This window comes from Rhyacophila brunnea, unplaced genomic scaffold (assembly GCF_057557595.1).
Source record: "Rhyacophila brunnea isolate RB1 unplaced genomic scaffold, BYU_Rbru_1.0 scaffold_5, whole genome shotgun sequence".
NCBI lineage: Eukaryota > Metazoa > Arthropoda > Insecta > Trichoptera > Rhyacophilidae > Rhyacophila > Rhyacophila brunnea.
In genome coordinates, this window is record NW_028233170.1 from 10,146,256 (window position 1) to 10,160,138 (window position 13,883).

General features: G+C 38.1%; 1 protein-coding gene across 1 annotated transcript in view; it reads right to left on the minus strand.

Annotated features, from left to right (window-relative positions):
- The window catches only part of Dyrk2 (Dual-specificity tyrosine phosphorylation-regulated kinase 2), a 173,848-nt gene that overhangs the window by 70,665 nt on the left and 89,300 nt on the right, over positions 1 to 13,883 (minus strand). The window contains exon 5 of the mRNA XM_085955643.1: positions 1,065 to 1,203. Within this exon, the coding sequence (XP_085811769.1) occupies positions 1,065 to 1,203 (139 nt within the window). The remainder of the gene's footprint in view (positions 1 to 1,064; positions 1,204 to 13,883) is intronic.

The following is a 13,883-nucleotide window of genomic DNA, read 5'->3' on the forward strand; positions in this document are numbered from 1 at the left end:
AATTTGGAGTGATCCTGTACCAATTTATAATTAAGGAAATTCAAGCCGATTGCCAATAAGTAATGCAATTTAGGTGGCGCTTCATAGAGTATTGTAAAAACATTAATTAACTTTTAGGGCCGTATGTATGAGATTCCCAAATTCTTTATAGACTATTTAACCGATTTTCCACCATATAGCGTATAACACTGTTTGTGACGTAAGCAATCTGACGTCACACGACATTAAAAATGGCTGCTTCATCTGTCACTTTCAAATGTCATTTTAATATTGCATTCATTACAACGAACGTTTGCTTGAGGCCCTCGTTCATTTTGTAGACTGTAAAACGTTTGCGAACTTTAAAAACAGTTCCTAGTCGTGCTGCTTACAAAATACGTAGATATTACACGTATATCTTAGTGGTCAGAGCACATGAGCACAGTATCCAGGGTGGCGTGGGTTAGAATCCTGCTGGGTGTCGAATTTTTTTCGAAAAGATTTTTTCTTGTGGTTATATATTAATTTCTATAAGTGTTTTCAAATCATCTATGTTCAAACTTACTGTTAATTTATTTACTATCTCGCCCCTCGCTTTTCGCTGGTAAAATATAACTAAATATTCAACGTCGTAAAGTCAGTAACAGCGTAACCAACAGCGTTAATAACATATTATTTAATGCTTCGCCATTTTCAACTTTAATTATTTGATAATAATTATGTGAAAGCAAGTATCACCATTTTTTACTATTACATGCGACTGTTTGTCATTATCTCAGAAAACAATTTTATTGATTTAGATGATTTTGTATCATTCTCATTTGGATGTTGGCCAAGATTTTGTCATTATTTATTTAGCTTATTGATTAATAAGAAATGTAATAAAAAAAATAACATTCGTAAGTTTTTTTAGTTATATTTTTTTATGTTAATGTATGCGTGTTATTGTTTGCAAAATTTGTATGCGGCAATACTTAAAAATAGGCGCGAAACCGCAAATTTAAATATATAATAAAAATATGCAACGTTTGACCGCAGTGGCCCAAATTCACCACACAAACAAATTTTAATCAAGAACCACTTACCGGTTTGAGGTCGCAGTGGATTATGTTTTCAGCCTGCAGTAGCCTTAAACACTTGAGGAGTGAATTCGCGAATCGTCTGATGAGGCTCAGGCTGAAGCCTTGGTAGTTGTTCTTCTTGATGAGTTCGTATAGGTTTATGCTGGAACAAAAATAAAATCATTTAAATTTTTATTCTTATACTTAAGTAAATAAACTTTATAAATACCGAACCAATTTTATTGAACGTGTGGTTCAATGTAAATATTTAGAAACGTCGATTAATGAGAAATGGTGTCTCAAGAAGTAATAATTACCAAGATAAAAAGAACTTTTTATATACCACGTTTTTAAATTTTCTGTTGAATCATATAAACTTGATAATTCAACGTATTAATAAATACTTTTTTTTGTACTTGATAGATATACTGAATAAATATATAATACTGAAATGTCATTTTGACATTTCATATTGATTTCCATAGTGACATACGTATATATTTATAATTTAGTTTTTTACACACACACGTTTAAATAAAATAAAAAAAACTATTTTGCGATAATACTAATGAAACTCACGTAAAATACACCGGTTTATCGAAATAGATAGGTACCTACAAATCTATATTGATATTTAAATCAAAGCGTACTTAGCTATGAATATTATTACCCCAAATTGGTTTGTAATATAAATAATGATAATATAAAACAGTATTATTGAGGCACAGCCAGCTGGTATAGTATGTATACTAGTTCTCTTATTAAATACTTTATAAACACAATATAACCAATTTAACTTGTGATCCAATATAAATATTTAGAAACATGTGTCAATGAGAAATGAGACAAGCCTCAAGAAATAAAAAGAAGAATTGAGATTTGAGATGGTAAGGAGTGCTTTTCTCAAAATGAGATATCTCATTAGCAAATTGAGACCTTAATTTAGACCTGAGACTGCGTATGTTTCATTGTTCTGTTGGACTTCCGATTTTATGATTTACAAAAATCTTGCTTGAGGATTAAATTGTCATTTCAATATTATTATGTCAGTCTCTGTAGGTTTATTATATTTAATAATGTTTAACCACGTGGCATACTATTATTTACATGATGATAATTGATAATATTGTATTAATGCGAATATTGTTTGTAAACAATATAAGACAATACATTCATATTTAATAACACAAAACATCTGATTCAATGAAATGGCGTCCGTTTCGGGTCGACTTTATTCGGAACATTTTTGTTCGTCTCCAAAGCGATTCGCATAATAATCGTAATACCTACACATTTACGACCCAGCTAAAAGCTCTGAATAGCCCCGCACAAACCGCCCCCATTAATTGGAATATAAATCACGAGAAATGCATCAAAAATAAACCAACAAGAATAATTTTGTCAGCCATAAATTTGTATTATCAATGCACGAACCACGACAAGGTAGTTGACTTTCACAGACAGGCGATGTCGCCCTGATACGACAAACGGGAGAATGACATCTCTACTTTTAATCATAAGATATATTAAAATACAGAGGTAAAACGATACCACGAACCTGATAAGCTTGCTTTAAATAATTAAACAAGATCTAATCAGTTAAGCATTAATCTATCTTTAATTCTTTCCATTAATAATATTATTTGTTTTTCGTTTAAAATAAGTATATTATTTTCGGTGAAGCTTAAGCCTCAATGGCATTGAGCTACTTTACAAGCTGCTTGTTGGCGAATTTACAATTTGCTTGTGAACTCGCCCAGTGTCATCATCGAACAAGCTAACAAGCAGATTGTTAACAATCTACCGAGAAAACTTGAAAGTCGGTCAACTTTATACGCTACACGCTGGCGTGTGGGCCTACTGCGTCTGCGCAGTAGAGCGATAGTAGTGACCTCCAGTGAAAAACGAACTACTCGTCCTGTCAAAATAGTACAAAAAATGACGGTTTCAACTCGCTCACTTGTTGACTTCTGAGCGAGTGGAAAGTTTTGTGTGTCATCATCACAATCGCACTAGCTGACTCGCCCTCTTTTAAATTCGCCAACAAGCAGCTTGTAAAGTAGCTCAATGTCATTGAGGCTTTAGATAATTCTTCTACCTACGTAACCACCCACAATTTCTTTACTAATATTATTATAATTGGTATAAGTACCTACCTACTTGTTCTTTTTTCAAAAACCGTGTCGATTTATCTAACTCATCAATGTCAGTTTAGGTGTCAAAGATCCGACTAAAAGTCAAAGGTCCTCCGATGTTGAGTCTCAAGACGACCGCTCGTGCCTGCGAGAAGACACGCCAGTCTTTGTGGCGAATGTAATCAAGAAGTGGCACTTTGCGTGGTTGTGGAATGTTTCCCAGATGCAGCGCGAAAGTGAGACACTAGCCGAAAGTACCACAGATTCCGTCGTCGTTGTCGACCATATTATTATTTCTACTACGGTAATTTTACAGGAGCTATCTACGCTCTGTAGCATTGGCAAAACAAATGTCGCAACCTTTATCACCGGAATTATTATTATCATAAATATGACTGTGGTTTAAGTTTTATCCACATCTATTATTATAATATACTACGGGCAGTTCAACGTTGTCTTCCATTACACAGTTTCACACTCTTACCACTGTCATAATCTCATCTGTGAATATCTGGTCCAAATCAATATCATTTAATCTCAGGGAACCCTACTTGATAAACACATAATATTATTAAATTCGACAAGGGGTAAACAATTGACACAGTTTTAACACTTCATTTATTTGGCGTAATGCCTAATAATTACAAGCATTGTGTATATTTGTAATATACCTACCTACCAGTAGGGGCTGCTACCTTCACCCTAACAGGCTCTACTATTTATATTCCATCCACAGGGGTATCCATCATCAAGCCACTGGTAGTTTAAGACCTCATATAGGTAGTTTTTTTTTGCATTCTTCTTAATCCATGGTTTTGAATTGTCATATTATGCTGATATTTCATTTGAATTTCAATACAGTAGGCATTTATACAGGTTATCTCGTCTTCTAGTGATATTCCCAGCCTATTACAATTTGTTTGTAGTGAACATTACCTCTTCACAGATTCTCAGATGTCCATCACTAATTTGATCATTTTCTGTCATTAGACACTCTCAATAACATATCTCGGTAAAGTGCCGCCCGTATGCAAACTTAGAATGCCGTCCCTTTCGTTTTCCGTCTCAAACTGTATGGGAAATTATTACGTAAAATCTTTTAAAAGATTATTAGAGTATTAAGGCATTTCGACGAAACCCACTCTCAAATAGCGGCGGTTTTAGGTACGTGAAGATCTGAGGTGCTGACAAGTTTAGAGGTTCCGTTTTTTTATTTTTAAAAACTAAGATCTCGCTATATTCTAACGAAGTGACCGCATCGCCCGCTTCACGGAAACCCGCACTGCTTTCAGAAGTTGTAATGATCGTACCTATTCGTTTCTTCATTTGCCGCCCCAAAGCAACGCATGACCTATCTACCCCCAAAAGACGTCACTCCGCGCGATATTCTACAAAGACCTTTCCATTTTACGCTACACTAAACAATGTTTTGGACCTCTATTGTATTTATAATCCATGTTTCACACGCACAGTGAGTACCACAACCACCGGAACCACATATTGGTTGAACATTTTACACTTGAGGCACAATGGAAAGATACCTATATATACGTTTAGTGTTTTTTTTATAACAATATAATATAAAGTAAACCACGTATGTATTGTAAATTAATGACCACATTACGTTTTTATACGTCCAAAATTTACAAACAAGAATTTATTAGTACAAAAGTATCTACGGTGACAATTATTAATATAGACGATAAATAATAAATAAATTAAGCAAAGTTTGTAAACAAAATAACACGTTCACAATTAACACTCATTTACATAGTAAATTATTTTCAGCGTGAAAATTAAATTCCATATAATTCATGAATATTTATTTATCCAACATAAGGCCCCATAATAACTAATTCATCATAAATATTTGACATAAATATAAATTGAATGACCAATAGAAGCATTCACGAGAGATTAAAATCAGAATAAAGATGGCGCAACGCGCTTTCTTCGAGATGTATGATCTTTTTGTAAGAGATACGTTGACCTAAAGATGAGAATTCTATTCCGCTTAGTCTTAACGGTACTTCTTAACGATGTCAAAACCTGGAAATTGATATGAGCTGTGGGAAAAAAGATCACAATGTGTTATGTCAAACATTAATATTAAAGACCTCTTGGGTGGACAGAGTCCGAAGTGTATAAGTACTGATACAAATACCAAGATAAAAATATGTTTGAAATATTATATACCTATATAAAGTAAACCCGGATATCCAGATCATGTGATGAAGTTGGCAATATGAAATAAAACACGTCATGCTTCAGGGAAAATTTGAGGAAATGCCGGCCACAGACGGACAGTTCTCGTAACAGGTTGAACATGCCAGTTAATAACCATACAGTTATCTTTGGTAGATAATCTGCTGCGCCCATAGACGGACACTTTTCGACCTTTCAGATGTGTGCCATGTTCAAACTGCCAGCGACCTCCCACTCCCGTGTTTTTGTAAAACTGTTGGAATTTCAACTCACCGAAAGTTTTCGGGTGACGTTAGCTAGCTGTGTCGTAAAGTAGGAGTAGCTGGCGCGATTTGGCGGCAAATTTTGACAGTTCTGTCATAATCTTCTAAGTTCGTTCGATAAGAAGTATATTATTTTTGTTGCGTATTCTTTTGCTACTCATATTATATAATTACGAATATTGTGAAGTGTCAACTAGGTACCGCAAACAATATTTATTGTGTGTTGTTAATATGTCTGTACCAAATTAATATATTATATTATTCAAAACCAATAAGTAAATTGTTTTGGTGATTGAATAAAACATATTACATAAATTTAATGTATATAACCCTGATTTAAATAAAACAATACGTATGTATTTTATCTTAATTAACAACAATTAGTATACTATGAATAATTTATTCAAAATAAAAGAATCTGGACATATATTTACACAAACAATAAATTGTAATCATAATAAATCTAACAAAGTAAAAATATTCGTAGATCAATCGTTCGTTCAAGTATACCCTACTTAAAACTAATTTAACACATGGTACCCCTGTGTATGATCTCGGCGAACATAACCTCCATAGTTTTTGACACTTGATCTGCCACAGACAATAACTATACGTATATGGGCACGTCTGTTGACAGTTCGACAGATTTAAATGGGGTAGTTAAACTGATCTGTGGTGTGTCCACTAACGTACAGTTATTGAACAGTTATTGTCTGTGCCATGTTCAAACTGCTACGAAAACTGTCCGTCTATGGCCGCCTAAAGGGAAGCGATGGATTTTGAGTATTAGTAAAACACGATGTAACGCGATGAACTCGTCACCTAAAGAAACCATAAATATACTTTCTTAACTGGCAACACCAAACTCATGCTGGCTGCAAATAATCAACGGCCGGAGCAGACAAGGTGGGGGGACGTAGCGGCGGGGGAAGAACACGAGTGCGTGGGAGGCAACTTCCTTCTTCTGGTTCCAACCGTTCTACGAGGCGGACGCGCTCGTGCCGCGCAACGCGGTCGTGTTAGGAGCACACGCTTCAACAATGGATGGCATATTTCCATACCCGTGTCGAAGGGTAAAGTGTTAGTGTCATCTTCACCCGGGAACACACCCCTTGGACTTGGGAATGGAAGGACGTTGAGGAGGGCTCGATGCATGTAAATATGTAATTATAAATTGTGTCTAGGTTAGTGCCATTTGCTGGTGACGGAGACGCTCCTGTGAGAACCTCCGTCCCACTTCTTTTATATATAATCTTTTGTAAACCTTCGCTGAAATAATCTCTCATTAAATGTAACCGCATTTCAGCGATATACTTTGAAACCTCTTTCACTTATCAACCCAGAGTCCCAGTAAACACATGGTCTTTTGCAGCTGTTTCCCTCCCAAAGAAAAGCTAGCTGGCGTCCAACCCTGTTGGACGGGGGTACCTCAAAGGTTGAGGGAAACGTGCAAGCCTAACTCCAGACTCCTGGTGAGTCTGGGAATCCACGCCAGGGGAGTTGCTTCCCGGCGTGGGTTTAGCTGCTCCAAATAGCGGTCGGATCCACTCCTTTTGATAAGAAATTCTCATGTTCTACACCAGAAGGTGGCAAAGTTAGGTGGACGAGAGAGCGAGGTCGGAACGAGCGGCTTCAGAAGTATAAGTCTGATGTAGGTAAAGCTCAAATTATTCATTATGTTACATTCATGTGACAAATCTTTCCTACCTTATGTAAGTATCAGATAGCTATGTAGTCGTTGCATTGTTAAATAACATTAGAAGAACTTTCAGTTTCCTATATGTTACATTGGCGCCCAACGTGGGGCATTACATATTTACATGCCAATCCTGACCAAGCGGGTGATGTAACGCGATGAACTTGTCACCTAAAGAAACCATAAATATACTTTCTTAACTGGCAACACCAAACTCATGCTGGCTGCAAATAATCAACGGCCGGAGCAGACAAGGTGGGGGGGACGTAGCGGCGGGGGCGAGAACACAAGTGCGTGGGAGGCAACTTCCTTCTTCTGGTTCCAACCGTTCTACGAGGCGGACGCGCTCGTGCCGCGCAACGCGGTCGTGTTAGGAGCACACGCTTCAACAATGGATGGCATATTTCCATACCCGTGTCGAAGGGTAAAGTGTTAGTGTCATCTTCACCCGGGAACACACCCCTTGGACTTGGGAATGGAAGGACGTTGAGGAGGGCTCGATGCATGTAAATATGTAATTATAAATTGTGTCTAGGTTAGTGCCATTTGCTGGTGACGGAGACGCTCCTGTGAGAACCTCCGTCCCACTTCTTTTATATATAATCTTTTGTAAACCTTCGCTGAAATAATCTCTCATTAAATGTAACCGCATTTCAGCGATATACTTTGAAACCTCTTTCACTTATCAACCTAGAGTCCCAGTAAACACATGGTCTTTTGCAGCTGTTTCCCTCCCAAAGAAAAGCAAGCTGGCGTAAAACCCTGTTGGACGGGGGTACCTCAAAGGTTGAAGGAAACGTGCAAGCCTAACTCCAGACTCCTGGTGAGTCTGGGAATCCACGCCAAGGGAGTTGCTTCCCGGCGTGGGTTTAAGCTATTCCAAATAGAATCCGCCTCATACTCCATCTTTTTCTTTTGTACGTTACATTTGCGCCTCCAACGCGATTTGGACGGTGAAGTTGGTTTCATGTTTCCTGTGCCTTGCGAGAGTTTTTGTCACCAGCATTCAATCATATTATATGTTATATTTGTATGTATTTCTTCCGTAGTGCATTTTGTCTAGTTAGCCGAGCGGTTCTGGAATGTTCTATAATTACGGAACATTTGTGGTTGGGTATACCAGAAGTGAGCGACTGCGCGCATTCTTGAAAAAGATGCGGGGACTTCTAGTTGAACATTCACAATAGCAGGACGCACATTACTTGCGCTCTGCCATAGTAACTTAGTTAACTTTACTCAGTTTTAGTATTGATAATAGTAACATTAGTGTGGTTTTGAAAATGTTTCTGCATTGTGGAATTTAATTTTTATTTATTTGACACGATCAAATAAGTGACGACACGTGATTTTGTGAACGAGTGTGAAGTTTTTGAGGGAGCATTTCCGCTTTCTACCCGCATGGATGGTTGGTTAGAATCCAACATCCGCCTCACATCCACGTTTATCTGTGCAATCCATGCACACTGACAACTTTTGCGTTAATCATTTAACGCGCTGTGTATTATTAACATGTTGTGCCTTCCAATATACTGTTATAGAATTTATTGAAAAGCACATGTTCGTGGATATCAATCATCATAATCAAGTCAGGAAACTTGAGACTAATGGTGAAAGACGACGGAGAGGACGTTTTTATTTTCATTCCCTGCCACACACCCAGGAGGCACTCTAGGATTTTTCACGTTGGAGGAACGTGAAGTCGCTTCTGAAGGATGTTGGACAAGACGTAGAAGTCACGTGGCCTTCCAGTTCACGACGATGTTCGACGTTCTCAATCAAAGCTAAGTCTTCCTGCAATTACTTAAATGAATTCTCGTCTATAAAAAGATTAGCTTGAATGAAAACCTACAAGATAGTCAGACTATTGTTTCCATTTGGTCACATAGCATATCTTGTGCGTCCTCAAATAAATGGTAGAATTTATTTTGGTTCGATCCAAAAAACAATTTCAATGGAAATCGAAATTTCGTAACAACTTTTTGTTACAAAATTCACGAGCGCTCACCTCTTGCCAGAAAAGGGCAGAAGTCACACCGACTCGCGTAGGATTTTTTCCTTTGCGCCGTGCCGTAATTAATTTCGAGTGTTTTAATATTTGTGGTGCGCGTCATTCCAGAATATTCGGTTAACCCTTTCGCTGCGAGCCATTTTCGCGGGAATTTATTTTCAGTCAACTGATCTGTTAAAACGGTCACTACAGCTAAAACAGATCGATTCCAAAATTAAAAAATAGATTACTGGATGAACTATATATCAGTTATTCCAAATGCACCAAGAAATAAACTATATTCGTTACATTCTCACTAAAATAAATCGAAGAAAGTGAAGACGCTAAAAATTATCCAAGCTTCGACCGCGCGTTCAAAATGGCGGCCGTCCAGTCTTCACATACATGGTTTCTACACATACTACCGAGCAATTCGACGCGTTTGTATTTGTTATACACAGGGCTGTGTTGAATACATGCTGCCGTGTAGTTGGTTACGGTCTATGACAGATATATTACTAAATCACTTGTGGAATAATCAGTGGGTTATCGCTTATCGCATTTAGTAAGTCGTAAACTCAAATTTTATTACCGTTTCAAATTCTGAACCTATATTTATTTTCGTCACCATAAAATAATGTTGTCATCCACTTATTCATTAGGATGTTTTGGAGAATAAAACACTAAAAATAATTACCGCACTGCTAAAATACTATTATAATATAATTTATGAGGCGCCATCGGCTTTTTAATTGTACAAAGGGCCTGTCGAATAATCGCCAGGCATGTGAACAGAGCTAACACAGTTTCGTGGCACATAAAAAATATAAATTATTACCCATTATAATAATGTAAATATCAAACATGGAACAATGAACAAAGCCAAACAACTGGAGAGCTGTGCATCGATAAAATATTTTCCAGCATTATTTCTTCGATAATATTATGTGGTAGTGACATTTTGGCGGGTGAAATAATTATTTCACATATATTTATAATGACAAAAAATACTAAAAACAAATCTTCAATATGTTTCTTTCGAGATCACAAATCACTAAGAAAAAATACATAACACTAACGTAATCATAATAATTAATTAAAAGGTAAATAAAAATATTATCGATGCACACTTTTCGATGCATGACCAATGTTTTGTTTTGATAACCCTGGTGACGCATCTAGTACACCCGTCTTCGCAATGGCGCGCGATTCAAACAACTGAATAACGAGTGTTCTTTTCAAAAATATATTTCCTTGTGTTTTACTTGACATTTTTATGATCTGTTGCCTGATATGTCTACCTAAAGGTTTGAACTAATTTTTAAAGCATATTATCCACAAGTGTCTCTTCTAGTTTGGTCAAAAATACGAGATAAAGTCTATGGCATGTTTACATGCCATACGCAGTCTAAGGGTTAAGAATTGTGTGATGTCATTGTAGTTACGTCATGCTATGTTTAGTCATAGGTAGGATTAGAATAATTTTACAATGAAATTATTTCAGGATAATTATTATTGTATTTCTCTGTAAATTGTGTGCCAGTTTGTTTACTCAGTTTCGATCAGTGTATAGGTCGGTGGTTGTTCGTTGTGGCTTGGTGCATTTACGTTTTAGTATAGCAACAAATAATACTCATATCCCGCAAAAAGATATGTGATAGCCAGTACACAGCTAGCAATTAATTTATGGTATGGATGTAGACATCCGCGTCATCTTTCATTTAGTATAAAGTTACTCGTTTAGTCGTATTTCGCCTTCTCAAGATGGTTTGGTCGAACGTTAACAACGTTGCAATTGGCATCAGGGAAAGCTGCAAGGCGAACACCCTGAGGTCAGCGCTAGAAGCCAGGGGTATTCAGCCCAGTAAAAAGCTCTCGCAAATGCAGGAGCAGGCGGAGATATGGAATAGTAAGCTATGTCCCGGACCGCTTGAGGAAAAAGCTGAGGATTTTGAATCACTCTCGTCATTTTCTCAAATAGTAGAAATAAAACCTGCTATTAATTATAAAGTGCTAAATTCTATGCACATCAAATATGACGGTTCCTCACCAGTTCACGATTTTGTCATAAGGGTAGAAGACATTATGAAGAATCGTGGGCTATCATTCACTACAATGATGGTGTACTTTTCAGAAATATTACAGGGTAGAGCTTTGGGTTGGTTCCGCTTGGTGGAAAGCGAAGTAAATACATGGCAGGAGTTAAAATCAGCTTTGTATTTACAATTCGAAGGGCCGACGGTCGGCGCCGCTTTGGTTGAAAGTATGTTAATTAAAAGGCAAAAAGAGCAGGAACCAGCCTGCGATTTCATACTTGATATGAGATTGCTAGCGGGTAGATTGAGACCTGCATACTCTATTAGTGATTTAATGGAAATAATTACGAGCAGAATGGTAGAACGCATTCGCACAGGTGTCAGCCTGCAAAAGCCCAAGACGTTCACTGAGTTAGTAAAAGTTTGTAGCGACATTGAGAGATCAAAGTTGGCTCCAATCTCTTTCATTTCGACCAACCCTTCAGAACGCGAAGTTACGGCAATACACGCTAATCCTTCGACTTCGGTTAATGATAATATCAGAATTAGTTCTGACCGGTTTCAGAAACATAAGCATAACGCACGTCACTGTAAACCGCTCAGCAAATCGCGCAACAATTCCAGTTGCAACGAGCATGCCGCGTGTTGCAGTGACACGCATTCACCGAAGTCAGTGAGAATTGGTAGTGATGACAAACAGTCTATCAGGAGCCAGCACGCATGCACTTCCAGCAAGCACAGCGGCTCGTCAAAAAACGAGTAGCCATCCATTCTCTCAGACCGTCCAAACAAGTACGTAAAAGAGAGTGGATAGATGTTGTTAACTATACAAAATATTTTTTTAGGAACGATAAGTTAGTCGCTCCTATTTGCAAAAAAGAGTATGTGGATGAGAGACCTTTTTTGAAGTTTTGGTTAGGAGGTATTGGGGCACGGGGTCTTCTAGATTCCGGTGCCTCTCTTTCCTGCTTGAGTAAGGATGCTGCCGCCACCTTGCTCGAGAAAGGATTTAAGTTATACAAGTCTAGAATTTCGATTGAATCAGTGGATGGTACAGTCCAGCCCGCATTCGGCGCTTTAAAAATACCAGTTAAAGTAGGCCACGAAACAAAAACTGTATACTTTACCGTAATACCTAACCTCCAACCCGATGTCATTCTGGGCATCGACTTTTGGAAGTTGTTCAACATAGCACCAGAAATAGTCTATCTTAACAAGAATCGTAATCATGACTCGTTTAAAATAGATTCTATCACATCAAAAAATTCAGTTAACTTAACAGAAGTAGAACACAGTCAGCTAGCCTCGGTTAAAGAAAAATTTGAGTCGATTTCCTTCGAACGTTGTGGATTGGGGAGGACCCACTTGATTCAGCACCGCATTGTAACCAATGGGGGCCCAATTAAACAACGCTATTATCCGCTTTCCCCTGCAAAACAGGCAACTTTAGAGAATGAGCTAGACGATATGCTTAAGCTTGGAGTAGTCAGGAGATCACGTTCCGCGTGGAGCAATCCGATCTTAATAGTGCCAAAAAAAGATGGCACCGGGAGATTTTGTTTGGATTCGCGCAAACTGAACGCGATCACAGTCCCAGACAGTTATCCGTTGCCTTATATTTCGCAGATATTAGATAATTTAAGAGACGCAAGATTTATTTCATCAATAGACTTGTCGAAAGCCTTTTGGCAGATTCCTCTAACGGAGGACTCTTGTGAGAAGACGGCTTTTGTGGTTCCACGCAGAGGTTTGTTCGAATTTCTTGTGATGCCGTTTGGCACCAAAAACTCGAGCGCGGAATTACAGAGGTTGTCTGACAGTTTGTTCGGCCCGGAATTCGAGGCCAAGGTTTTCTGTTATATTGACGACGTGATAGTGATATCTGAAGACTTTGATAGCCACATGAAGTTACTAGATCGCGTTTTTGAAAAGTTTAAACAATCAGGCATGACTATAAATTTCTCTAAATCAGAATTTTGCAGAAAAGAACTAAAATACCTAGGTTATGTAGTAAATGAGGAGGGATTACACTGTGATCCAGTGAAACTTGACAGCGTCAGGAACTTTCCCGTTCCCAAGAATTCTCGGGACGTGAAATCGTTTTTAGGACTTTGTTCATATTACAGAAGATTTATAGACAACTTTGCCAAGGTGGCAAGTCCCTTGACAGGCTTGACAAGTGTGCGCAAGGGAGCTTCCGCGTTCACTTGGTCAGATGAGGCTCAGGCGTCGTTTGAGGCACTCAAACTCGCACTGACCTCAGCCCCAGTCTTGGCATGTCCTGATTTCGCTCGTCCGTTCACTTTACATTGTGATGCTTCTAACCTAGGGCTAGGATCGGTCCTCACGCAGGAATTTTCTGATGGCGAGCACCCGATTGCATTTTACTCTCGCACCTTAACAAAGCCTCAACGCAACTACACGACCACTGAGCTCGAGCTGCTGGCTATTTTGGACAGTATATTTCATTTTAGGAGATACCTAGAGGGAAATAAGTTTACGGTAATCACTGATCACGCCA